Genomic DNA, 26,650 nt, shown 5'->3' with positions numbered 1-26,650 from the left:
TATTGGATTCAAGTGGACTGGCCTTAATTGCACTAATAAAAGAACCAGACCCTCAATTCAGGCCAGGAATGTTAGGACTTAGAATTTGAGTTTTTTCTACGCCTGCAGATTAACTACAGAGAAGGAAGATTCTGAACATGTACAGAGTGCATAGTCTCATTACTAAATAAAAGGCATTCCCCAACTCTCTCTCTCTCTCTCTCTCTCTCTCTCTCTCTCTCTCTCTCTCCCCTCTCTCTCTTTTCTCTCTCTCTCTTTGTTACGGGGACCTTAGCTTCTATATGTGGGTGGGTGGGTGTAAAAACTACCCATTCCTCTGTTTTAGGAGAGCAGTGTATGGCTGTCTATGTGGGAGCATCTGGAAAAAAGACTGATATGCTGGGAGGAGGTCATGACAGGAACCATCCCTTTATTGTTTGGAGGGATGGGGGAATCTGCCATTTTGCCTTGGGTTGGGAGGTTCCGTGCCATTACACCACTCAAAGTGCTTAGCAAAGACAGAGCTGGTGTAGAAACAGGAAATGAGTGGCCCCAAGAGGGAGATGCCTAAAGCATTCTCCAGAAACCAGGTGGATGACAGATGGAGGAGAAAGGAAAGCATGGAAGGAGTGGCTTCCTGGGGAAATGCTTTTTGGAGAAAGCGGCTGTGGTTGTGCTGATTCATTGAATCTGGCATCTTGGTACCCCTGGGTCAGATGGTTTCTGAGGCAGATGCTGAGGAGAACCTAGTGAGCAATGGCCGTTGATTGACAGTAACCCCCACCTTGCTTTTGTTGACACAGGAAGAGGTATCGAAGGGTGCTAGCCAGTGTCGTGACTATCCAAAAGAACTACCGTGCTCACTTCTGGAAGAAGTCCCTCCTGCGCCTGAAGGCCTCTGCCATTGTCCTGCAGAAGCACTGGCGTGGGCAGCTGGCTCGCAGCCTCTACCGGCACCTGCTAGAGGAGGAACAGCAGCGGAAACGGGAAGCTGAGGAGCAGAGGCGTCAAGAGGAAGAGCGGATTAGAAAGGAGGAAGAGGAAAGACAATGGCAAGAAGAGAGGGAGCGTAGGAGGAAGCAGGAGGAGGAAGAGGAGAAGAAAAGGTACAAGGCAGTCTTGGTTCTGTCTCCCTGGCCCCGCTTTCACAAAACTGCAACTGAAGAGGCAGACCTGTGCCAGGACTGTACCACTTCAGACTGCGGGAGTGAGAGGGATGTACATGATTTAATGTTCCTCCATGTAAACGATTCCCTGCGTATAGAAAATTAGGTGTCAGGGATAAGGATTTTGGCTTAACTACCTCTGGTGTTTTAGTTTTCTGTGTGGAGGACTGTGGGGTGTTTTTTATCCCTCTTGCCATTTGATCAGCCCCCTGTAGCCTGAAGTGGAACAATCCAAACAGGACACTGCCTTTGATGTGTTGCTCGTGGTAGGCAGAGTTTTGTATATTCACCACTTTAAAAGAGCAGCAACACAGTACCAAACTTCTGTATCCAGGCGAGCCAAATTGTGCTCAGACGGACTTGACCTTTTAAAAAATGAATTATGGGAAGTAAGTCTGCATATATATGTTTCTAGTAGGGGAGGAGCCATGCATGGCCCTGAAGCCCTGCCTCCTGACCATTGGAAACATTACCCAACACCCTCTCTGCCTTTGCAGATTTCACCAGTTACTTCCTGCATTCTTTTTTGAGCCCAACCTCACTCCTTTATAGCTGCAAGCTGATACTAAGCATGGAATTTATGGATGATACCACTAAGCTGGGACTTTTTCCTTTTGGGCATTCTTATACTCAGCACAAGAGACTAGCTATGGAGGTTGCACAACTTCCTCTGGTCAAGTGCTGGTCCCTGTGACCCAGGTAGGCCAAGGTGGTCTGAAGCTTCCTGAATATCTGGACTCTGCAGAATTTAGAAGCCCCAAAGCAGCGCACCTGGGCATGTCTTTTAGTCTCTGGGCTGAAAGGACGACTAAGCGCTAGGCTGTGAGGTTGTCGCAGGACATCATTGCAGGTGGCTGGTTCAGGACTACAAGGGTGAGCTCCACAGGTTGCAATGCAGTGGTAGTAACTGCTCCCTTCTAACACTATGGTCCTACTTTCTATAAACATAAATTTTATGAAATAAACAAATAAGGGTGTATGGTTTCTAAACTACTTTTTATTTGAAGACAAAACCTCCAAGTAGCACAACAATAAAATAACACAGCAGCAGTAGCATGTCAATATAACCTTCTGGGAAAAATCACCTCATTAAAACATCAGTACCATGTTTTTAATATTTTCTTGTTTGTAGGTCACCCAGGGAATATTGATTGATCAATTGCTACAGAAATTTAATTTATTATTAATAATAATGTGTACAGTTTCTCTGTCCTTGACACACACCCATTTGCAGTGAGCTTTTTAAAAAAAATATATTATATAGGTAATGGTTTTTTTTAATTGTGTATGCGCCTAACACTGTTCCATATATGTTACCACAGTCAACAGCTCTAATAATAATGAAGTGATGATTACCAACCAAGTTATTACTTTTACCCTTGGAAAATGATATGTGACTTTAGGAAGTTGTGTATTTTTAGAAGGCTTCTTCATGAGGGAAACTACTGCATAATACTTTTCTTTAAAAACACAGTTTTGGAGCCCACATTATTTATTTATTCTAGAAGTCCAGCCTCCAATTCCCTTTTCTTGGCTTTGTGGTCAATCAGGAGTCTTCAGTGTGACCTTGCCTCTATTCCACTCTGTCCAGTTTCTTAGCTTGTTCCTCAGTCACAAGAGGGGAGAGCCGGGGAAGTATTGACACAGCTGCACACCTCAAATTAAGCCAAGCCTGAGATAATCTGGCTGTCCTATGGGAAGAGGGTGCCTTCAGCTACCTTAAAGGTAAAGGGATCCCTGACTGTTAGGTCCAGTCACGGACAACTCTGGGGTTGCAACTCTCATCTTGCTTTACTGGCTGAGAGAGCTGGCATACAGCTTCCGGGTCATGTAGCCAGCATGACTAAGCTGCTTCTGGCAAACCAGAGCAGCGCACGGAAACACCGTTTACCTTCCCGCCGAAGCGGTACCTATTTATTTACTTGCACTTTGATGTGCTTTTGAACTGCTAGGTTGGCAGGAGCAGGGACCGAGCAATGGGAGCTCACCCCATCACAGGGATTCAAACCGCCGACGTTCTGACTAAAGAGTATGTTCATATGACATTTTTTACCCACTGTGAGGCAGCCTCCATTTCCCTCCACATGCATACTGCAGTTTGAATTGTTGTTCCATGTGTGTTCAATAGCAGTCAGCATCTGTTCTGAAGCCTTACCAAAAAAACAAACAAACCCCAACCAGCCTTCTGAAAACCCAAGCCTTTCATTAATATAATAATTTCCCTTGGTTTAACTTTAAAGGCTTTGTTACAGCTCACAAAATTTTTGATCTGAATGCAAATGACTGAGGCAGCAGTGTTATTTAAAACGTCATTGATTTCAGCAAATTTTCATGACAAGCTGGACTGTAGATTTTATTGATGAGTTTGTTCTTTGTTTTTGAACAGAGAAAAAGAGCAGCTTGAAGCAGCACTGCAGATGGCTCAGGTGTGTTCCATTATGACTCCCATCATATGCCTCTCATTTCAGAATACTAAGCAGAATATGAAGACATGCTGGTGATCTTTGTTGCTTGACCTTTCTCTCTTTACAAGCTAATCCAAGGTACTGTTTGCAGAATGCAGTGCTATGCTGTTAGGGTGACTCCGTCCTCAGTCTAGATGACGATTCAACCCCTATAAAGTAATAAATAAACACCTAGGATTGCATGCCAATAGGCATCAACTTGCACAACAGAACTTCCCTCTCCTCTCCTCTTTCTTGAAGCTCACCGCACATCCTCAAAATCTTCTCCAAAAGGTTGGCGGACCCTCTGGAGCAGATTTAGGGGTGTGCAAGGAGCAGATGGGGAAGTCCAATTGCACAAGCGAAGGTTTGTTGCATGAGCAGAAGAAAAATGTTGGATATGTCCCTAGATGTTGAGTGTTACATGTAGCTTGATCCTAGGCATGGCGGTACAGTGTCATCTAGCTTGAGGACAGTTTCAAAGTACTGTAATAAACAGAACTGCATTCTGCAAACACCGGATACAACCCATAGTTGTACAAATATAGTGGAATGTGTAAATGTCAGCTGCTGTGGAATCCTGATGAGGGTTAGCAATGTGGCATGTGGGACGGTGGGTTACCTCTTTCTTTTGTGCCACAGTCCTATTGAAAAATACTTGGGGGGGCAGCTGCTATTCAGCTCTGAATGAAAGCTTGCATTGGTGCCAGTGGAAATTTCTCCCTTGAACCAGATAGAGGCTCAAGGGGCACATTTTTTAAAAATGGTGAGGGGATTGCAGCTGAGAGGTGGAATCTGCAAAAAAAAATTCCCTACTGACCCCTGTTCATTAATGAGATCTTCTGGTGGATCAAAGACACTTCCATCCAAGGCACATTTGAATCCAGCCAATTGTCACTTGGCTTGGCGATAGACCATAGCCTTTTAAGAGAGTTGGAAGTGCCTGTGAGAACCTTTGCTTCCCATGGTGTACAGTACAGATGTATGCCTCTGAATACCAGTTGCTAGGATCACAAGGAGTGAGAGAGTGCTGTTGCACTCAGGTCCTGCTTGGAGGCTTGACATGGGCATTTGGTTGGTCACTTTTGAGAGAACAAGATGTTGGATTAGATGGGCCATTGGCCTGATGCAGCCCTGATACAGGGCTCTTCTTAGGTTCTCATGCCTTAGAACAATTAGAAGAAATGTTGCACATGCAGGGAGCAGAGGGAAGTGTCACTTGGCCGCCATGCAAACTCCTGCTTTCTCAGATCTGTTACTGTGACTTCATTAAGACTGATCTTTCTTTCAGATGGAGGCGCTAAGGACCCAAGAGGAAGACCAGCCTTTACAGGAAGAGGAGCAGCGTCAGATGGAAGAGATCCTGCGACTGGAGAGGGAAATTGAGAAGCTGCAGTGGCAGCAGAAGACTGACCACATCACCTGTGAGAACACCAAAAACGAGATAAAGCGGCAGAGGGAAGAGGAGATCCAGAGGCTAGAGAAGGAGGCGTCCAGGGTCGCGCAGGAGTTCCTGGAGCTACTGGATTTTGGGAATTTGGATGAGAGCGTGCAAGGCTTCGAGCACTCTCTGTCCAACGAAGGGACCCTCAACATTGAATGCAGCCTTGTAGCTCCCCTGGCTGAGGAAGAAGAAGACGAGGGCTTTCCTGCAGATGAAGAGGGACCACCAGTTCCCAGCCCAAATCTCCTGAACCAGGACAGCAGCACCAGAACCAGTGACAACTATTACTCCGAGGAAGATGCTTCTCCAAATATGCCAGTGCCTAGGAAGGGAGAGAACGAGGAGAGCAACTCTCTGTGTCTTTCCACAGAGAGATCTGCAAGCCCCCAGAAGGAGCAGCCTATGGAAAGCATCTACCAATCAGCCTCGGAAATCCTGCAGAGCGACAATGGGGACTCGGAAGAGCCAATTTACAGCTTGCCTCCAGATGTGGAGTCTGACTATGACCACGAGGAGTTTGATGGCAGCGGAGAGGCTGGCAGCACGTCCGCTGAGCCCCTGAATGGGGAGGAGGCCTCGCGCAATTCCCACAGCAACGGCATGGACTCCAACCGCGGCAGCTTAGACTCGGTAAGGGCTGCTTGCCTTGAAGCAAAAAATAGATCCTGCTCTGAAGCAGGAAGTGTGTTTTTCTTTTTATCTTTCCTGTGCACGTTTGGCACCTCAGTGCTCTCTTGTGTTACTTAATTATGTGCTCCTTGGGGTTAAAAGGCACTTTGTTTTCTTCAGTCTACATTCACAGCCATTGCATTTCATCATGATGCTTGTGAACACATTTCTACTCCCTCCCATCCATTGGATTGCCTAGTTTCATCTTGCATAACTGTCCAGGCCTTGTGGTCTCTCACAGGCATCTCCCAGCTTGGTTTCATTGGAAAATTCAATCCACACTCTTCCTGTTTGCAATCAAAGTTGCAAACAAAAAAGAAAGGGGGAAATGTAGTGAATAAAATAAGTCCCAAGACTAGATCCTAGAGAACTCCACTTCTTCTTGCAAGCTGACCTTGGAACTTTTTCAGTCTTCCCCTGTCTCAGGATGTGGTCTTGAAGGTACAGGATGCAATAGCTTGGATGAAGCCAAGAAGTTCTGGGCTTGGGCAATGCCTGGATGGGAGACTTCCAGGGAACTGTGTGTGTTGCCTTGAGTTCCATCATAGAAGAAAGGCAGGATATAAATATAATAGAAGAAAGGCAGGATATAAATAATAAAATATAGGCACAGGATTTTGTTTTGTTCTTAAGTGTTAAAATCCATTGTGTTGTGTTTCCTTTAACCCAGGGGTAGCCTTTGGCCTCCAGCTCCCATTAGCCTCAGCCAGCGTGGCTCAATGGTCAGGGATGCTGGAAGTTGTAGTACAACATTCGGAGGAAATCACATTGACTGCCTTAACCTATTGGTTACTTTACCCAATTTCTGCCATGTTTGTATTTTTCTGTGTGATACTAAAAGCTTACTTGCACAACTGGTGTGTCTGTGCGCACATGTTTGCATATGCATCCCATATATGCACATTTCCCATTTGTTCTTCACATCTTCATGCACATTTTTATGTTTTTTATATATGTTGGAATATGGATTTTGTGCCTGGTATTGGTGCATTACTTGCAGCTACAATTACTGTATGGGTATTTGTGTCTGCCAGATTTACAAGGGCACTTACTGGATTTTGTTTGACCCGATTAATCATGCACACAACAGCCACTGTCCCCGAGAACACACTCATTGTATGAACCTTTTGGGGGTGATCTTAAAAAGGGAGCTCATATGCTTTAGAAGCTATCCCATGTAGAATGACAGTTCACCCGCTTAATCTATTTAACGCCTTTGTGTTGCCCATACGGACATATATATTGTGTGTGTGTGCGTGTGTTAGGTTGTGTGTAAAGTTGTAGCTTTTCACATGATCTGCTGCAGAAGGGGGTTAGACTCTCCCACCCCCAGAAGGGGGATAATGAGAGATGGCCAGAATGCATTTGGCTGAACATCAGAGAACTATTGCAATAGAAAATTGGAGGTTCTTAAAGCAGATAGTTCCAAAATGGAAATAGAGACCAAAGTCCACATGTTGGCAACTGAGTATGGCAGGTTTTGGCCTTTGCCTTGAAATCACTCACCCACTTTAGATCATTCCTGCTTCTGTATGGTTACCATACTGCCTGGCCAGCTCAGCACTCAGATCTGCAGTGGAAGTGCGATAGGACTTGGCAGGTTGTGCTGCTTTGTTTCTGGAGCGTAACTATTCTTTTTGCCTCCAGTTTCTAGACAGTGAGGATGAAGGGGATGCTTATATGGACACGGATGAAGAATTCTGCAGCAGCCGGGTCACTGTGCTCAATGGATCGGGGCCAGCCTATTTTCACAGCTATCTCTACATGAAAGGTAAGCAGCTTGGTCAGTCCCCTAAGCTGAGCCGTTTTCCCCTGCTCCCTAATCCCCTCTCATCTCCCCTCAGTATTTGCTCCCTGTTTTGCTGTTTTGTTCTTCTTCATTTCCAAGATAAAGTCAGTAAGGCTTTTTGTCAAGGAGGGATTAGAAGGGACCTTGGTTGCTTTGCATTGGCATCCACATAAAGGCTGTGATATGCAGTCCCAAGTGTTGGGTCTTAATGGGCATGTACAGATGATAACAGTTTTTAGAGATGGCAGAGGCCCTGTTGTGGAACATGCTTGAAGTGATCTGGCAGCACTGTGAAGCAGTATTTGGGGTGGTAGTAAGGGCGTGGATAAATGAAATTAACGCTTCATGCTACAAAATTTGCATTTATAAAAAAATGGTCTTAGTGGGGAGGGAGGAGGCACCATTTGGGCCTCACTTCAGGTAACAAAATATCTCATGCCAGTTTTGTGTGGGCTTGTGCAAGTACACACATTTACCTCCCCACTCCCAATTTTACTTTGGTAACTGGCAGACCAGGGTGTTGTTTTTTTAGGGTTGTAGGGGGAGATAGTAATACAAAAAGTCAACCGCTGCCTCGCTGTACGTTGCAGCTAATGCCACTGTGATAAACTTGTGCATGCTTTTGCATGTTAGCATTCTGTCTCTACAGGAGGCCCCACATTTTTCAGGGAACTGTTATGGCCAAGGGCAGGAAGATACACATGCCACTGTCTTTGTCAGGTGCTTGTGGAGTGCAGGATGGGGACATTCTGGTGGTGCAGTAACTTTGACTGTGTCTCTTTTCTCTTCCTTGCAAGGGGGCCTGATGAACCCCTGGCGACGGCGCTGGTGTGTCCTCAAGAACGAGGCCTTTATGTGGTTTCGAGCCAAGCAAGAGGCCTTGAAGTCAGGCTGGCTTTACAAGAAGGGAGGAGGCATGTCCACGCTGTCTCGCCGGAATTGGAAACGGCGCTGGTTTGTGCTGAGAGAGGCCAAGCTGATGTACTTTGAGAACGACAGTGAAGAGAAGCTGAAAGGGACGATTGACATCAGGAAAGCCAAGTATGGGACACTATTATGTCTGTAAGCCCTAGGGATAAATCAGTATCAATATTGATTGGTAACAGGAGATGTTTGGGGAATCCTTAACAACCTGGGCCTGAGGGGAAATTGTTTGACTCCTTAAGTCCTGTGGGACATGTTTAGGCCTGAGGCTGTTAGAGAGGGTGGGGCCTTAGAGCCCCTTACCTGAGTGTAAGGGCTATTTTTAAAGCTTCAGTGTCAGTCCTGCATGCATAATGACGTTCTAGGACCAGGCCCATGCAGAGCTTGTTTGAGGCCTGGGGCGGGAGTCTTGTTCTTGGCATGATAGCTTAAGTCTGGCAGGCCCCTAGTGGTATCCACCAGCCTGTTTATCCCTCTGAGGCCTGTGAAAAGTTCAACTGACTGCCCCCCCCCCCCACATGCATGGGCCTATTTAGGCCTGATTTGAGAATTTTCTTGTAGCAAATTTTGCCCCACATTCTTGTGCACTCCCCCTGGCCTCTCTTGTCAGTACCCTTCAACCTGAATTGGTTTAGCTGTCTCTTTGCCCACATTAAAAGTCTTTTCAGTGATGTTGTCCTTGCAGTGGTTCCTTATCAACACAGCCCCCAAAGGTGGTCTCTAGGTGCAGTAGGCAGTACCCTCATTCCCACACCAGCCTGTCACCTTACTTCATCTTTGGTTGCTGTTGCTTCCTTGTTCTCAAGTATTTTCAAGAGATCGGGGAAGCGTTGAGCCTCCTTGAGACCAGGCAGTCCAATGGAGATGGATGCCAAACACAGACAAACTGCTTTTTCATCCTGGCTCTTCACACTTGTTGTTTTTCAGGGAGATTGTGGATATTCACGAGAAAGAGAATGCCCTTGATATTGTGACAAGTGATCGAGTTTACCACATAGTGGCAGAATCACCAGAGGATGCCAGGTAGGGGATGCAGGGATAGGTGTGTGTTTTTCTTTAAAAGTTTCTGCTTTTCCCCAAGGCGAGGGGTGGGAGAGCTGGAAGCAACACCCCTCCCATGATGTTGTGCTCTAAATAGAAAAGCAGTTATAAAAATAGGGAAAGGCAGGAGAGTGGAAGATGAATCATGATATGCGTGTTATCAAATCATTGTTTCAGTCTTTGTATGATGTTATCGGTATTAGTCAATATATTTAATTACTTCTATGATGCTTTGTATACAACTGCATATTAATTATAGTATTCTAGACTATTAAAAATTAACCATTTCAGTAATAAATATATACGGGTTGTTTTTTTTAAAGTGTCTTCTGCTTCTGTCTTTCTTACAGTGACTGGTTTAATGTCCTGAGCCGTGTGCACAGTGCTACAGAGCAACAGCTGAGAGAGATGCAGGATGAACAAGCCAACCCAAAGAATGCTGTGGTGAGTGGGGGGTCAAGTGGACCCCTGAAACTGTCACTCTTCTGGCTGATGAAGGATGTTCCTAGGCATTTGGTTGTCCACTGAGAACGAGATGCAGGACTAGATGGGCCGTTGGCCTGATCCAGCAGCTGGGCTCTTCTTATGTTCATCAGTAAACGGCAGGAGAGTTCTTCATGGGCACCCTTTAACAGGACTGAGTTTGAAATAAAAGGGAGGCTGTCTGAAGGATTTAACACCCTCAGCTAGTTTGATGGCAGGTATGGTGGGCAAAGGACGTATCTGAAGCAGGATTTGGGCAAAGGGATCATGATCAATGCCAGGAAGATCTTGGTGGGGAGCAGTGTGTACACCAAGTGTCATTTGGAGAGGTGACCAACCCTCCAGGACTGTCATCCTCAAAGAATTGTTCAGGGGGAAGGGATATGGAAGCCCTATTTTGTTAATAAAGCGAGAGCAAATATGTCCTCATTTAGGGCCTGACACCAAACCAAGAATACCGTCAAAGGTGGACTGTGCCCAGGAACTGTAGCTTGCAAATGGAATTGAAATTCCACTCTTGATAGCAGAATACTTGAAGTTGTTAGGGTGCATTTCAGGGTGCTTCCAGACAGAAGGTGTTACGTTACAGATAACTGAATCATAGAATCATAGAGTTGGAAGAGACCACAAGGACCATCGAGTCCAACCCCCTGCCAAGCAGGAAACACCATCAGAGCACTCCTGACATATGGTTGTCAAGCCTCTGCTTAAAGACCTCCAAAGAAGGAAACTCAACCACACTCCTTGGCAGCAAATTCCACTGTCGAACAGCTCTTACTGTCAGGAAGTTCTTCCTAATGTTTAGGTGGAATCTTCTTTCTTGTAGTTTGGATCCATTGCTCCGTGGATCAGCATATCTGACCTTGCATGCCGTGTTGGGGCTGTACTGATCACTTCTAATCAGAACAGCAGATTGGGATCTAGCAAGACATGTGTGGGAGACGCAGTCTAAATCTGCAACGGGAAACTAACCCCATGCTAGCTGGTACTTTTCCCCTTGGAGGTATCTTCCCCAATGCTTCTTCGATTTTACAGTGTGTGTGTATGTCTAGATAAGATAAATGTATGCACACATATATACATACATACATACATACATACATAGCTCATTCACACACATAAGGACTTATGGGGAGGGGTAGTGCCATGTCTCACCCCTGGCACACATTGGAACCTGGTCATCCATAGAGGTCAGAGGTTTTTGATCCACGCAGTCATTCATTCCTACAGGAGCTCCAGATGTTGGGATTACAGTCCCATCATCTCTCATCATTGACCATGCTGTTTCAGGCTAGCGGGAGTTGTAGTCCAAAGCATCTGGAGGGCAACAGGTTGAGGAAAGTTGCCCTCTAGGAGAAAGTAAAGGGGTGCACTTAGGGACTCAACATGTTCACTGCCTCCTGGTGACACCAACAATTACAAATGCGGCCTACTTCTAATTACGGAGCCACATTGTGTATTGTTGTTGCTGCTGTCTTCCACAAACGTCCCAGTGTGATGTACAAAAGATAATAAAAACAGCTAAAAATCAGTTTAAAACAGCAGGGGGGAAAGCAAGATGAATTTAAAAGCAATAAAAGGTGGGTGCCTATGTGTGGATCACACTGGAATGGAACAGAATGGTAGGAACTGGATCTTGCATATATCTAGAAGTTTGTTCTATTTTTTGTTGTTTTAAAGGGAACCCTGGACGTGGGGCTCATAGACTCAGTCTGTGCTTCTGACAATCCTGACAGGTAAGCTACAGCTGAGTTCCTATTTGTGTGTGCTTTTTTGTTTTGTGATTTTCAAATATTTTTGGTGCAGCAACAATTGTGTAACGGGAAAATATTTAAATCCATCTACTGCATATTTGAGTAAATATAAATGCAACAGATAAGGAGCTACTTAAAATGCCTCCAGCCAGTATAAATATCTCCCAAATGGCTGTGTTTATTTTTAGTGACTGGCCATTGGCTCCAGAAGCTCCTTGAAGCATTTGCTTTCCTCTTAATAAAGTCTAGTTGCTGTGGGTTTGGGTTCTTGAGCTCTGGGTGTTTCATACTTCAGGAAAGTGTGTGCAACTACACACCACCTGCCCTATGAGCTAAAGTTGTGTATGCTCCGCAGAGAGATGGCTGCTTTTATGGCACAGTACCATCCAGTGGGGTGCTTTCCCTTTTATATTACCATCGTTTTTGTTGTTATTATTATTTATTTATACCCTGCTTTTCTCCCTGCTGGGACTCAAGGCAGCTTTCAGATAGAAACAAGAACCACTAAAAACATTTTTTTAAAAAATCAATAATGAAAACTATATACGTATATAAAATCTGTTTAAGGCATACCAATAATTAGACTCAAAAACAGCATGGCACCAGCCCTTTAATTTAATTAAAAGCAGTCAGTTCCCAAAAGCCTGTTGGGACAAGAAAGCCTTTACCTGCCTGTGCAAAGGCAACAAGGAGCCAGTCTAGCTTCTCTAGGGAGGGAGTTCCAGAGACTGGGAGCAGCCACCAAGAAGGCCCTCTCCCATGTCCCCAGCAAGCATGCCTGTGAGTGTGGTGGGACCAGGAGAAGGACCTCACCTCAAGACCCAGGCAGGTTTGTATTGGTCAATAAGGTCCTTCAGACAGCCTGGGCATATAAGCCATGTGGTGCTATATAGGTAATAACCCACACTTTGAATTGCACCCGGAAACAGACCTGTAGCCAGTGGAGCTGTTCTAGCAAGGGAGTCATCTGCTACATATAACCAGCCCCTGTCAACTATCTGGCTGCAGCTTTTAGAGCCAGTTGAAGTTTCGGAGTACTGTTCAAAGGCAGCCACACGTAGAGTGTGTTAGAGTAATCCAAACTGGATGTAACTAATATATCTGTCACTGTGGGCAAATCAGACATCTCATATACTTCCCCCTCTTCCCCACGACACATGCCCATTTCTTCCAGAATAGTAGTTTTTCTGGACGTGGCAAACATTAAGTGCTTCCACAGTTTAAAAGTTGCATCTGAAGCAGTAATCTGACTTGCATCCTTGAAAAGGAGAGCAAAATTAATGTTTCTGTGTGTGGCCTAATCTTCTTGAGTTTTCTTGCTCAGCTTGAGTCTGGGCAAAAAACAAACAGATTTGTGTTGTGGCTTTGGAAAAATATTAATATTGATGTTGACGACGAGATACTAATTTTGATGATGGTGCTTTTTCAGGCCAAACTCCTTTGTGATCATCACAGCAAATAGAGTCATTCACTGCAACAGTGACATCCCTGAAGAGATGCACCACTGGATCTCCCTGTTGCAGAAGCCCAAAGGCGAATCCCGGGTCGATGGGCAGGAATTTCTTGTGAGAGGTATGAAGGCAAGATGAAAGAGCTGGCTAAATATATTGTGCCTGAGGCAGAACACCTAAACAGTACCCTCCTTGCCCCAGTGGTGTTAATAATACAAATAAGCCATTTGCTGGCCTTTGAGGCAGCCTATCTCACCATAGCACTAGTTGCTACAGTCATGGCACAGATCACTCTTCCAAAGTGATAATGGGATTTTCCACTTTATAAATGGGATACGAAGCTGATGATGACCATGAGAACTGATGCAACAGAGTGGCTCATAACATGCAGTGGTGAGAAAGCCTCCAGTTCAAATCTCCCCTCATCCAGGAATTCTCTAGGTGGCCATGGGCAAGTTTGCTGCTTTCTTTGCCTCGACCCCACCTGTTCATATTGGCATTGCAGGATGCTTGTAAGGATTTACTAAGATGAAGCCACTATAGTCTTCATGTTTTAACAGCAGTGTATAAGTGTTAAGAACTGAGGTATGTATTCACACCCTTTAAGTGTGGGTTTCACTGACAAGATACCCAGGGTTAGCAGCAGAGTATTTACTGTATTTTTCGCCCTATAGGACGCACTTTTTCCCCTCCAAAAATGAAGGGGAAATGTGTGTGCATCCTATGGGGAAAATGCAGGCTTTCGCTGAAGCCTGGAGAGCGAGGGGGGTCAGTGCGCACCAACCCCTCTCGCTCTCCAGGCTTCAGGAAGCTATCTGCTAGCAGTGGGAGATGCAGCTCTCCCACGGCTAGCGGAGAGCTTGCCTGCACCCAGAAGCTTGGGGCGCGCTGAGCTCAGCACACCCCAAGCTTCAGGCTTCGCGCAGTGCTCCGCTAGCCATGGGAGAGCCATGCGAAGTCGCGCGCGTCTCCCACAGCTAGCTGAGAGCTTGCCGGCACCCAGAAGCTTGGGGCGCGCTGAGTTCAGCATGCCCCAAGCTTTGGGCTTCGCGGAGCGCTCCACTAGCCGTGGGAGAGCCGCACAAAGTCGTGCGGCTCTCCCACGGATAGCGGATAGCAGCCTGTTCTGGGGGCTGGGGTCGGGGGCAAGCTCGGGCTTCCCCCGCCCCAGCCCTGCATAATTTTTTATTTCCCCCCAAAAAAACCAGGTGCGTCCTATGGGGCAAAAAATACGGTAATCTGAGGAACGATGTAAACAGAGTGAAGTTTGAGGTGACTGTGATTCATCCCAGTAATTAAATGCTGATCCCATCATCGCTCTCTCAACTGTCAAAATTCCCACCCACCACCCCGACCGTCATTCAGCACACGCTTCAGCTGCCATCTCCCACTTGCCTTAACATTCTGTACCCCAAGCAGTCTCCTCCCGCCCCCTCACTTCCCTCCAAACACCAAACATGGTTCATTAAAAGCTCTTTGGGTGGTTGAAGTGTTACCTAAACTCACTCTTTCTTTCTTTCTTTCTTTCTTTCTTTCTTTCTTTCTTTCTTTCTTTCTTTCTTTCTTTGCAATGCATGCTCTGATAGTGAAGTCAGGAAGTCAGCTTGGGGAGATGAAGGTTTAGACTGAATTGTGCCTCCTCCTTCCTCTGTTCTTTAAAAGAAAGGAACAGGAATTTGAAAGTCTCCAGCAGCATCCCGTTAGCAGGGGAGCAAACTCGATTTCTTGAATTTCAGTTCCATTGGGCCCTGTTGTCCCTCTGTCCCATCAGGCTGGCTTCATAAGGAGGTCCAGAGCAGTAGCAAGACCTCTTCCCTGAAGGTGAAGAAACGCTGGTTTGTGCTGACCAACACTGCCCTTGATTACTACAAATCGTCCGAGCGCACAGCCACCAAGCTCGGGACACTGGTGCTGAACAGCCTCTGCTCAGTGGTCCAGCCTGATGAAAGGGTCTTCAAAGAAACAGGTAAGGAAGGGGGAAAGGTGTTCTTTGTGTGCCACTGTGTCCTTCTCTGAGTGTTCGTTGCCATTCTTTACCATTTTGTGCATGGCTATAAATGTGTGGAATATCATTTTGGTCATTTGTAATAGGACACAGTCCTGGCAGACTATAGGGGGTCCTATAGAGGGTCCCAGCTTCAATCCTCATTTCAAAGGATCCAGCATCAGCGCTTGGGAGAATCTGCCTGAGAGACCAGCTGCTAGTATTGGGATAGATGGGACCATGGTTGGACTTTGTATGATGCAGATCACTTCTTCATATGCCTGTGTCTGTTCTGCATTCATTATTGGAAAGGCCCGAAGAGAATTTCTGGACTGACTCTGTTCATCTTATAAACCATAACATTTAATTTGCTGGTTTCTTTGGAGTGAAATAGCATTTGTGTCATGGGAATGATGGCACAGAGTGAGTCCTGTGGGCTTAAGTTGGTCTCCATGGGCCAAGGCAATCAAGTGCACAAAGGAATATCAGGGGCTTTCTGTAGATCCCTTTGGGTGCCATTGGCCAGTTTAGATCACACGGCAACTGCATCATGTCATGAGCAGCTGATAGAGCGCAGTCAACATTGCCACCAGGATCTGGCCTCTGCCAGCTCACACTTTTCTCTCTCGCTGTATCATTTGCCATCTCAATTACTCCAAGATTGGGCAGTTGTTGCCTGTTTCTGTTTGTGCCTTCAGGCTACTGGAATATCACTGTGCATGGCAGAAAGCACTCGTACCGGCTCTACACAAAGCTGTTGAATGAAGCCATGCGCTGGGTCTCTGCCATCCAAGGAGTCATTGACAGCAAGGTTCCCATTGAAACACCCACACAGCAGCTGATTCGGGACATTAGAGTAAGTGCCTCTAATTCTTAATTGCACATGAGTATGAGGGCTATGGTCTAAACCACTGAGCCTCTGGGGCTTGCCTATCGGAAGGTTGGCGGTTCAAATCCCCATGACGGGGCCAGCTTCTGTTGCTCAGTCCCTGCTCCTGCCCACCTAGCAGTTTGAAAGCACATCAAAGTGCAAGTAGATAAATAGGTACCACTCCGGTGGGAAGGTAAACAGCGTTTCCGTGCACAGCTCTGGTTTCGCCAGAAGCAGCTTAGTCATGCTGGCCACATGACTCGGAAGCTGTACGCCGGCTCCCTTGGCCAATAAAGGGAGATGAGCGCCGCAACACCAGAGTAAAGGGGTCCTTTACCTTTTTATAAGTTTTATATCCAGATTACTAGGATCTCTTTATACTCACAGGTTTAAGATATTAAGGCAAATGAGTTTTCCTTGCTCTCTTCATATACAACCTTTTAGGATTTGCTCATGTCTGTGTAAATACCCAGGTATTTGAGCTTCCCTCCCATTATTTGCATCATTCTGCTCAGTTCAAAAGTGGAGATGCCCCTTAGCACTTTCCCTTTCTTCCTGCCCCTCTTCTAGGTATACAATTTCTCTCTGCACACACGTTGGAATAATCAAAAGCAAGAATGGAACATACACAAAGGACAGGGTCTATTAATTCTTAAGTAGTAGGTCTGGATTCTGCAAAGGATTCTGGTAGAATCCCTCTTTCAGCGGGAATAGTGTGTTAAGGCACATTCATATGTGCAGGACAATCCAAAGGCTGCACATTTTTATGGGAGAGTCATAGCTCAGTGGCGGATCACATTGTTTGCATACAGAAGGTCCCTGGTACAATACCCGACATCTCCCATGAAAGAAGGATATCCAGTATCAGGGTTGAGGAAAACCTCTCAGACCTTGGAGGGCAGCTGCCGGTCAGAATAAAGAACACTGGCTGAACCAGTAGTTTGACTGTACAGAATGCAGCTTCATGTGTTTGTATCGTAGGAATCCCTCCACTGAGCTACAAGGAAGCACCTCTTGTAATTTTCTCTCTGAAGTTTGCCGTTTGGCCCCCCCTTTTCAGGTAGACAGATGGAAATACATATTGTCAGGACTGCCGCTAGGTCCCAGCTCACAGAGGACCAACGCCCAGTGGATATTATATACAAAAGTCTTTATTGAAGTTTAGTTTCCATTTCCAAGCTCTGGGCGCGCAGGCCCACGTCTTAACGCTAGACCGGCTAAGTCCCCTCTGACTCACTGCTCCACCCACACCAGTTTAAGATTCTAGCCCGGCTCCACCTCTTGCGCTGCTCTTTCCTGCGTTGGGTCCTTCTGCCCTCTGGGGTTCCCTCCTTCCTGGACTCCTCTGACGCGGAGCCTCCTGAGTCTTGCCCCTCCCTCCGGCGGGCTTTAGGACCTGGCTCCCTTCCCGGGCTCCCCGCTGTGCCGCGCTCCTGTACATTTGAACTTGGCGCGCGCGCCCAGCCGGTGACTTTCCTTCTGACCGTTTCCCCGCTTCCTGATGTGGGTGTTGCCAAACCTGACTCCTCTCCTCCCTCTGGTGGTGAGGACACTGGTCCCGACTCCTGGGACTCCCCCTCCTCACTGCGCTCTGGTGGAGACGCTGGCCCTGATCTCCAGCTGCTGTTCAGGGACTCCCCGCTGGCCCCTCCCTCTTGAGGTTTCTCCCTTGGAATCTCCCTTGCTCTGGCCACCGGCGCTCCCTTCTGTGAGTCCTCCGATTCGCTAGAGAGGCTTGTGGAATAACTCTGGCCACTGTCACTGCCTGCGCCCCCCTCGTACTCCTCCTCCTCACTCTCCATTTGCTCCCCCTCCTGTGTCTCTCCTTCTGAACCCCTGACACATATACACTTGGTTAGTTCCCTTACACACACACACACACACACACACACGATTAAAATCGGCAGAAGGGTGTAGATGCACATTTTATTCAACAACAACTAAAAGCAATATTATGATCTGTCAGAACATGGCGTGTTTCTAAATATTTAGAATTCCTTTTGATGAGAGGGCTGTTGTTGGCCTGACATACTCTGGATATTTTGTGATATAAAGTGATCTCCAAATCCTTCTATGGACTTGGTTTGGCAGTTTCCCCTGTTTCTGACCACTTTGCCATTTTTGCAGTACAAGGCCTTTAACTGTTGTTTTATCTCTTCTGTAATGGACTGGGAGCACTTCCATTTAATAGTGCAATTAGATAGTTGGAGGGAAAGAGAGAAGCCCTGTAAAGGTAACCTCTATTTGCCCACCCCTTCCTTTCAGGAGAACAGCATGAACCCTGAAGTGGTAGAACAGACCTACCGGAGGAATCCTATCCTGAGATACACCCAGCACCCCTTGCACTCGCCGCTTCTACCACTGCCATATGGGGACGTTGGGGTCAACTGTGAGTGACTTGGTGGCTTTTGAGGATGCTATGTCAAGGGTTCAAAAGGAATATTTTTTAGAGGATGGGATGGGACTGAGGCAGAATCTTGCCAGGATGAAGGTTATCCAGCTTTACAGTGCAACCCAGTATACACATTTCCTCAAAAGTAGGTTCAACTTCAGTGCAACTTACTTCTTAGCTGAGTGTGCACAAGAATTCTGTGTACACTGGCTCAGAAGTAAGTCTCAGTGGGTCCTACACCCTAATAAACATGCATAGAATTGCACTGTAAATCAGAGTTATTGTGTTGACTCCTGCTGAACTCTGATGTTTAAAAAAACACTGTAGAAGTGGGAAGATGCAGTGAACTTACCAGTGAAATGGAATTAACTAGCTGATATACGAAGAAAGGAGCAGAATCATAGCCCTATCATGTAACCATTTCTAATGCGGGGAACTGGATTGTCTCTCAAGTGACCATTGGGTAGTGATAATTGTCAGAGGAGTTTCCTTTCTCCTCTGGGTTGTGGGCATGAGCAAATGTGTTTCCTGGAATGATGAACTACCAGCTGGCCAGTCCGTAGTTGGAGGACATACTGACTGCCTTCTCCCTGCCTTGTTGTTTGTGCCGCCTCCTCCCACTGCAGTGCAGCAAGAGAAAGGCTACAGCAGCCTCCAGGACGAAGCAATGAAGATCTTTAACTCCCTTCAGGAGATTGAGACAGTCTCGGACCCCATCCCCATTATCCAGGGCATTCTGCAGACCTGCCATGATCTCAGGCCCCTCCGGGACGAGGTGTACTGTCAGCTGATCAAGCAGACAAACCACGTGCCACAGCCCAACAGACCGGGGAACCTTCACCACTGGCAGCTGATGACCTGCATGAGCTGCACCTTCCTGCCCAGCAGAGGAATCCTCCGTTACCTCAAGTTCCACCTCAGAAGGTAAGAACCATCCTGGAGGAATTTCTCTGCAATTGTAGCTAGCTCCCTGACTCCAGAGCACTGAGGAATGCATTACATAGCACCGGTCGCTGCAGACATACAGAAACATAGGAAGGCTGCTTCATATTGAGTCAGCCCATCAGTCCGACCATCTCAGTATTATCTCCACTGAAGGGCAACAGCTCTCCAAGATTCAGTCCTAGCCAGAGATAGAACCAGGAACCTTCTGCATGCAAAACAGGAGGCCCTTTGCCTAATATTTGCATCCTTAGAGATCATTGCAGAGACCACCCACCCCCAATTTACCTCCACCTTGCTTTGTGAAAACTCCAGTGCTTCCTGTACTACTTTCCCTCATATCTGCTTTCTACTCAGCAGCAGTGCCAAGCTGGTCCTGATATTTTTAGATAGACAAAGGTGTAAATATTGGTCTCAGAGGCAGAAAACAGTAAATAACCTCTGTCCAAATGAATGAAATTTGCTTATATTAAGTGATATAACATCTTCATAGGCTGTAGGTAGCCCACAGCCTTTTGAGTTGGCTTGGCCTCGCTATACAAATGACACGGTTCTAGGTCAAAGTTTGTTTCATGACAGAATGGCAATATGTTATTTATCTCTTCTCTCTCCTCACCCTCCCTCAACCAGAGTAAAAGATCTCTTCCCAGGCACTGAAATAGATCGATATTCTCAGTTCATCACTGATTCACTGAAAAGAACCAAGAGCAGGGAGTTTGTCCCCTCCCAGGAGGAAATACAGGCCCTCATCACCCGGGAGGAAATGACCACCACCGTCTACTGCCACGGAGGAGGTTCCTGTCAAATTACCATCAATTCTCATACCAGTGCCGGAGAGGTAAGAACGAAGGCAGAATTTTCAAGGCAAAGATGTCCAGGGAAGAAGGGGCATTCAGCTTGCTTCAGATGGCCTCTACTAGCGGAAGTGGAGGGAATATATGTCTCTCTCTCTTAGTCCAGCCTGTTTGCATCTGTCTGAGAGGTTCCTTGTGCAACCAAATCCTTTGTGGAGTAATGTGGTCTCCCTCCTCCCTTTGTAGGTGGTAGAGAAGCTGATCCGGGGGTTGGCCATGGAAGATAGTCGGAACATGTTTGCCCTCTTTGAACGCAACAAGCATGTGGACAAGGCCATTGAGAGTCGGGTGATTGTAGCCGATGTTCTGGCCAAGTTTGAGAGGTAGGTGTTTCACAGGAATAATCCTCCTGTTTAGCATTGGGGGATCTGATACTTTCTAAACAAGAAGGCCTTCTGCCATGTTGTTAGTACTCTGAGACCTTATGGCAGGGTGCTATGGAGATGCTGTTTTCAGAGACAGATGCTACGTGTAGACCAGCTCTTCTTTACCAATGAACCTGATGGTAACCAGCTTCTTCCTCATCTTTCAGACTTGCTGGGTCCGTGGAAGAGGAGGATGAGGATGGGCACTGGCAGCTCTACTTTAAACTGTATTGTTTCTTGGATGTTGAAAACGTTCCCAAGGAAGGGGTGGAATTTGCTTTCATGTTTGAGCAGGTAAGTCTTCGCATGGGAGAGAATAAGCAGGTGGGTGGCTGGGTCAAGCCAGGGTAGTGGAGAATTTGCCTGCAACAGCCCATTGCTATTAGGACACTGAGTTGTTCATCTTGACTTATAAGGCAATATACATAACTTAATTATAATTCCAAAGGGGTAAGCATAGGCATTGGGATGGTCTCTTGAAGCAAACAGCCTTTGGGGGAAAACATATTTTAGTTAGCTAGTTATTTGCCTGCTTTTTAGTGTATCTACCTCCCAAGCTTGGTTACACCATACCAATGTACAGTATTACAATTCCAAAGTTTCAAAGAACAATAAAATAGCAAGTAACAACATTTATAGACCCACGAATAAAATTGCTCCTTCTGCTATTCACAGGCTCATGAAAGTCTCATTGATGGCCATTTCCCTGGTCCAGAGGAGACACTGCAGCACTTGGCTGCTCTGAGGCTGCAGTACCTCTATGGGGATATTTCCAAAATCTCCTGGTCCCTGGACAACATCTATCCAGTGAAGAGGCTGAAGTCCAAAATCCTGCAGTCCATGAAGAGTAGCGGTCCCAGCAGCCATGCCCTGGAGAAAAGGCGGACCAGCTTCCTGGAGGGCACTCTGAAGCGTAGCTTTAAGGCGGGCTCAGTGAAGAAGCAAAAGGTGGAAGAGGAGCAGATGATGGAGATGTGGGTGAAAGAGGAGCTGTCGGCAGCTCGGGCCAGCATAACAGAAAAGTGGTGCAAACTGCAGGGGCTGCTCCAGCAGCAAGCCATGGTGGCCTACATGAACATCATGAAGGAATGGTCGGGCTACGGCTCCACTGTCTTTGATGTGGAGGTGAGAGACACACAAGAAGCCTCAGTATTAATCCTTCTTCTTTTGAAAGATGCTACAGGAGGATTATGTTTATTATCTCAGTTACACTTCATAAGAATCTTCAAAGATGGTTCCATTTTATTACCCCCACTATTAGAGATTGAGGGTTGTGGGGGAGGGAATTGAGGTGCAAGCTAATCGACGAATTGCTGAAGAGCCAATGTGGGTGTTGCTAAGAGCATTTGGCTAGGAGGGAGGACACCCAGGTTCAAATCCTGGCTCAGTCACAGCTAAATTACCTCACAGCATTGTTTGGAGAATAAAACAGGAAAGCAGGAGAACAGAGTAGTCAGACCTGAACTGTCTGGAAAGGCAGGATGTAAACACAATAAATAAATATTAGCTACCAAGCCTGTTCACGGCTGAGCTAAGATTTGGCAGATCCCATTAAAGAATGAAGTCGAAATCAAAATAAATAAATTAAATATTTTGGGTCTTACTTTGACACCATTTTTTATTATTTGCTTTTGAGGTGGGAACCTTTACTAATTACTCGGGGGGTTCATTGGATGGGGCGGGGGGGCAGGGAGAGGATTGGTTTTTGACCAGGGGCTTTCAGTCTTCGGTTCAGTCATCCACTGCATGCTTTTCCCCCCAAGCAACACCTTCCCTTTGCTAACTCTTCTTGTTTCTTTCCTGCAGTGTAAGGAAGGTGGCTTTCCCAACGACCTCTGGTTAAGTGTCAGTACAGAGAATGTGTCAGTGTACAAACGGGGAGACCCCAAACCCCTAGAAACGTTCCAGTATGAGCACATTGTCTTCTTTGGGGCTCCCCAGCCCAATACCTTCAAGCTGACAGTGGATGAGAGAGAGATGTACTTTGAAACCCCCCAGGTATGCTTCATGGAACACTAAGTTAGCCTGTTTTGTGAGTGACCACAAGCACTTTTGTGCTGAGGCAGGACTGGGTGGGCAAAAAGCATAAGCCGAAAGGCTTCCTTTTTAAAGTATGTTGCAGGGGTGGGGAACAATTTTAGCTCCCCAGATTGGCCACATGGGTCAGATTTGAGAGGTGGGTGGGGCTTAGGAATCACCAGTCACAAAGCTGGCAAAGCATTTCTCCCTCCCGTTCCCTGAGCAAAGGAGGGTGGGGGGAGCAAGGAAGAAGCCTGCATTTGACAGATTTTTTGGGCTGCCTGTGCCTGTTCCTTGAGCGGAATTTAAACCCCCCACGTACAAGCGGGGGTTGAATTCTGCTCAGGGAACAGGTATGCACAGCCAAAGAAATGCAGGCTTCTTTCTTGCGTTTCCCAAAGTGATAGTAGCAGTAGGGGTTGGGAGAAAGCAAGGGGATACAGAAGACCCTTCGCAAGTCCCCATTCCAGTTATATTCCATTGGCTTCTGGCCACCATCAGAATTTGCTGCTATATAACTGCTCAGTGCGTTAAGTGATCCTGACCGTCCCCTCTTATCTTATTAGGTGGGAGAGATCATTAAAATCATGAAAGCCTACATCAACATGATTGTGAAGAAATGTTGTAGCATCAAATCGGCCACCAGCCTGGACAGTCGTGCGAGTATCTGGACGAGGTGATGAGGCCCGTGGCACTGCACTGAGCCCTTGAGGAAAGATACACACTGTGTTCCAGCCAGATTTGTAGCAAAAATCCTTTTTTGTAAGAAGGAGAAAACATCTCCCTTTTTTCCTTTGCTTTGAGAGAAGGAAAAAGGGACTGATGCTGAGCACCCACAGCTGCAGGGCTTGCTCTTTAACCAAAACCACAACCCCGACTACTCTGGCTAGCTACTCAAGGCAGCTGGAGGCCAGGCTCCCTCTGGCCTCACTCTTGGAGCAAAGACCTTACTGCAGATGCAAAGTGAGACCACCAGAAGCAAATGTGGCTACCTTTCTTGAAGAGATTGAGGCGCGGAAATATTTTGTGCAATAAAAGCAGCAGGTGGGTGGGTGGGGAGTCTCAATGTTGTGGTGTGATGCAAGATTCCCGCATGCGCAAGAGATAGAGGCTCCAGTTAATTTGGCAGCCAAGCTCTCCAATGGTAAAGACTAAACTAACCCTTTGGGGGGCTGATGTTCGCTCAGGGATGAGCTGCTACTACTGAATATAGTATTGGAAGCCTCTCTGCTGCGTGGACGGGCGGGTTGTGTTGTGTTATCAGTATTACCATCCCCAGAGGTTTAAGGTTTAATTACTTCCAAATCACAGAGTTTTCAAAGCTACAATTTATTAAAAGGCCACCACTCTGTTTGATGTTAGCGGAGATCCTCACAGAGGCTTGTGACTCTCGAAGCAGGATCCTTATGGAAACCACCAGCTGTGTGTAAAACGACACATATTTCTTTTGGTGCTGTTCTTCCAAGCCCTTTGGAGAGGAGCTATTTCTCATGGTGCATGTTTGGAGAGTTTGCCACTTGGTAGTATAAAAAACCCATTTCTCTGATGAGTCCAGGGGGTGAGATTTGTGGATAGATCTACGTGTATCCAGTTGCAAGGAGAACAGTCCCTTTTCCCTAATCACTTTGATGCTGCTTTCCCTTCCTTCCTGGAGTTTGGGCTGCTTTTATTCCTTATCCTTTTCCATAGGCTAGTTTTTATGCCACACAAAGCCTTGGGAGGCTACAGATAGTAAAACAGACTAAATGAATGGATTTTGAGAAGGTAAGAGGAGGGAGCTGGCTGCGAAGGCGGCAGAGAGAAAAACCAGCTAGAGTCAAGGTAACTGAGAACACAGAAGGCTGAAGGAATCATCTGTGCTTGATGAGGTAGGGAAGGAACGGGGCACAGGGAGGAGTCAGATGAGGTGGCTGTACATCTCTGAATCCCCACCTGTCGGAGGACTTGCTCCATTCTCTCCTGAAACCCTCCAGCATGCCAGCCTGGGAAGAATGGGTTTATCCTGTAAGCTGCTGAAGCCCTAGGGCAGGGATGGGGAATCTGTGGCCCTCCAGATATTCGTGGGCTACACTTTCCTTCATCCCTGTCCATGGGCTGTTCTAGCGGGAGCTTATGGAAGGGTTATGGAGACCAACAAGTTCCACTAGGCTAAGTGCCACATTGGTCCATTGTGGTTGCTTAGAAAGGCCATGTACATAAGCCCTCCAAAGTTAATAGCTTGCCGTGGGTTGGCAGATGACAGATGAAAGGCAGTTAATGCAAAATATCTCTCTTTATCCTGCTTCTGCTAGCAGTAGGAAAGGGGTAAAGAGGTGGATAAAGTATTGCAATCCAGTCCCCAAAGGGTTCAAATCTTACTCTGCCCACCTCCTGCCTTCTGAGACATCTTTGGCCATTACCCAGGTATTTGTAAGCATCTTTTCATAGCCTATGGGGCTAGGGACTTAATTTTTTTAAAAGAAAAATACAGCCAAGATTCTCAGGATCCGGAATTCTTTGTCTACTATCAATTTGTGTAATATGAGGGGAATTATATTCAACTATGCCTTCCTCTCTAAGCACAAAGGCAGCATTTTTCCCTATTCCAGGCTATTTTGGGGGTTTCCACTTTCTTTTTCAGCTAGGTAAATCAAGCTGCCAATCTGCTCTGGTTGAAATTCAACCAAGGTTGAATTTCAAATCTCTTGTCCAGTCCACTCAGTAAAACCCAAAGAATCTGGAACTTTTCCTCTACAAAGGATTGTCCAATCAGGGATCTCGTTTCCACACTCCCATCCCTTTGTCCCGGGGAATGCAAATAAAGTAAGTCACACCTGCCTGAAGAAGCCATCCAGTGACGTAATTATAATTGCTTTCTTTTTTATTGAAGCGAAAACACAAAAGCCACAGTTCAGGGTTTAGCAGCCACCTCTTTTCTCCTGTAAGGTGCCCACCCAAATATCCTGTGCATGTTATGTAGTTACATCAGCAAGGCTGGACAGACTGTCTCACCATTCTGTAGTTTTGAAAGAGAAACAATTGCCTTAAGACACCAGACTGAGTCACATTAAGAGTTCTTACCTCTTTGTTTTGGCCCTCACCAGGTTGCAGAGTGGAACAAAGACGACTAGTGAACTTGATATTCCCTGTTTGGTCTGATACATACTAGAACCTTCTTAGTACACCTTCCTGCTCCCCAGTCCTTAGCCCTGAACTACTGCTCTGTCCTGGCTCATGGGTTGCTGCAGGCAGCTTAAACCCAATTAGAAGTATAACTTCCATTAATTCTATTGCATATTTCCTTCTGCTCTTTTTGTTGGTTTAATTTGTAACTGGCTTTACAAGATGGAAGTTTAATAAATTATTGGATTGGAATTGTTTTTCTTTGTTTCAGTACCTCACTCACAGGCTCACAAGACATTTTTTTGTAGAATTCTTTCCCATTTTTTATTTTTTTTAAATTCCTTTTTTTCAAATTGTTTGTAACAGTCCATGCACGGGTGGAATGAACTTGCATAGCGGAACTCCATCTTCATCTCCTTCCCCCTGCAGTCTTCCCACAGTTTTAGAAACCATAGGGGCTGCAGAGGTGAGGAAAATAAGGTGGAAGTCCTGTTGTGCAAGCAGATGTAAACTTTCACAACAGTGAGTTCTGTCAATTATTAGTAACAGACGACCAAAAAATAATAATAATTGAGCAGAAAAACCTGCTTATGGGTATCCAGCCCATGGGCTAAAGCTTTTCATATTTCAGAAGTGCTCTATTCTTTCCTGGGCTGCTTTATAAAATTGCTATCCCATCACTGAGGGGAGGGATTAGGCTACAGAAAGTCAACTGAACAGGGTACAATAATTTTACTTACAAGGCTGTGCCTGGGTTGATTTCCTGCGCCAACTCCTTGTTCAAGCCACTGAACAGGAGAGTAGGTATACAGATGTTTCAACTTTCCTTTATACCAAATTACTTGTTTTCATTCTTGGAAGAAAAAGTTGCAATTTTCCTTACTGACGGCAATTCAGAGGTAAACGGGGGTCTAGACTAAGCACACCAGTTTTCAATCCTCTGGCTTCTTTTCTAGTTTCCACCAGGACCCAAAGAT

The 26,650-nt window shown here is 46.2% G+C and overlaps 1 protein-coding gene across 3 annotated transcripts in view; it reads left to right on the top strand.

The window, feature by feature from the left end:
- The window catches only part of LOC310838949 (unconventional myosin-X-like), an 80,926-nt gene extending 55,001 nt beyond the window's left edge, over positions 1-25,925 (top strand). For all 3 annotated transcript variants that reach the window (XM_083726932.1, XM_083726931.1, XM_083726933.1), the window contains 19 exons: positions 783-1,085; positions 3,532-3,571; positions 4,881-5,663; positions 7,350-7,473; positions 8,289-8,532; positions 9,343-9,438; positions 9,807-9,900; positions 11,620-11,675; positions 13,123-13,265; positions 14,916-15,110; positions 15,827-15,984; positions 18,265-18,388; positions 19,018-19,315; positions 19,964-20,171; positions 20,374-20,510; positions 20,720-20,846; positions 21,228-21,677; positions 22,359-22,550; positions 23,138-25,925. In XM_083726932.1, the coding sequence (XP_083583058.1) occupies positions 783-1,085; positions 3,532-3,571; positions 4,881-5,663; positions 7,350-7,473; positions 8,289-8,532; positions 9,343-9,438; positions 9,807-9,900; positions 11,620-11,675; positions 13,123-13,265; positions 14,916-15,110; positions 15,827-15,984; positions 18,265-18,388; positions 19,018-19,315; positions 19,964-20,171; positions 20,374-20,510; positions 20,720-20,846; positions 21,228-21,677; positions 22,359-22,550; positions 23,138-23,251 (3,886 nt within the window). In that variant the 3' untranslated portion in view covers positions 23,252-25,925. The remainder of the gene's footprint in view (positions 1-782; positions 1,086-3,531; positions 3,572-4,880; positions 5,664-7,349; positions 7,474-8,288; positions 8,533-9,342; positions 9,439-9,806; positions 9,901-11,619; positions 11,676-13,122; positions 13,266-14,915; positions 15,111-15,826; positions 15,985-18,264; positions 18,389-19,017; positions 19,316-19,963; positions 20,172-20,373; positions 20,511-20,719; positions 20,847-21,227; positions 21,678-22,358; positions 22,551-23,137) is intronic.
- Positions 25,926-26,650: the final 725 nt, after the last annotated feature.

This window comes from Podarcis gaigeae (genome assembly GCF_964106915.1).
Source record: "Podarcis gaigeae genome assembly, chromosome: 1".
NCBI lineage: Eukaryota > Metazoa > Chordata > Lepidosauria > Squamata > Lacertidae > Podarcis > Podarcis gaigeae.
Note: the sequence above shows the minus strand (reverse complement) of the source record. Positions and strands in the feature narration are given on the sequence as shown.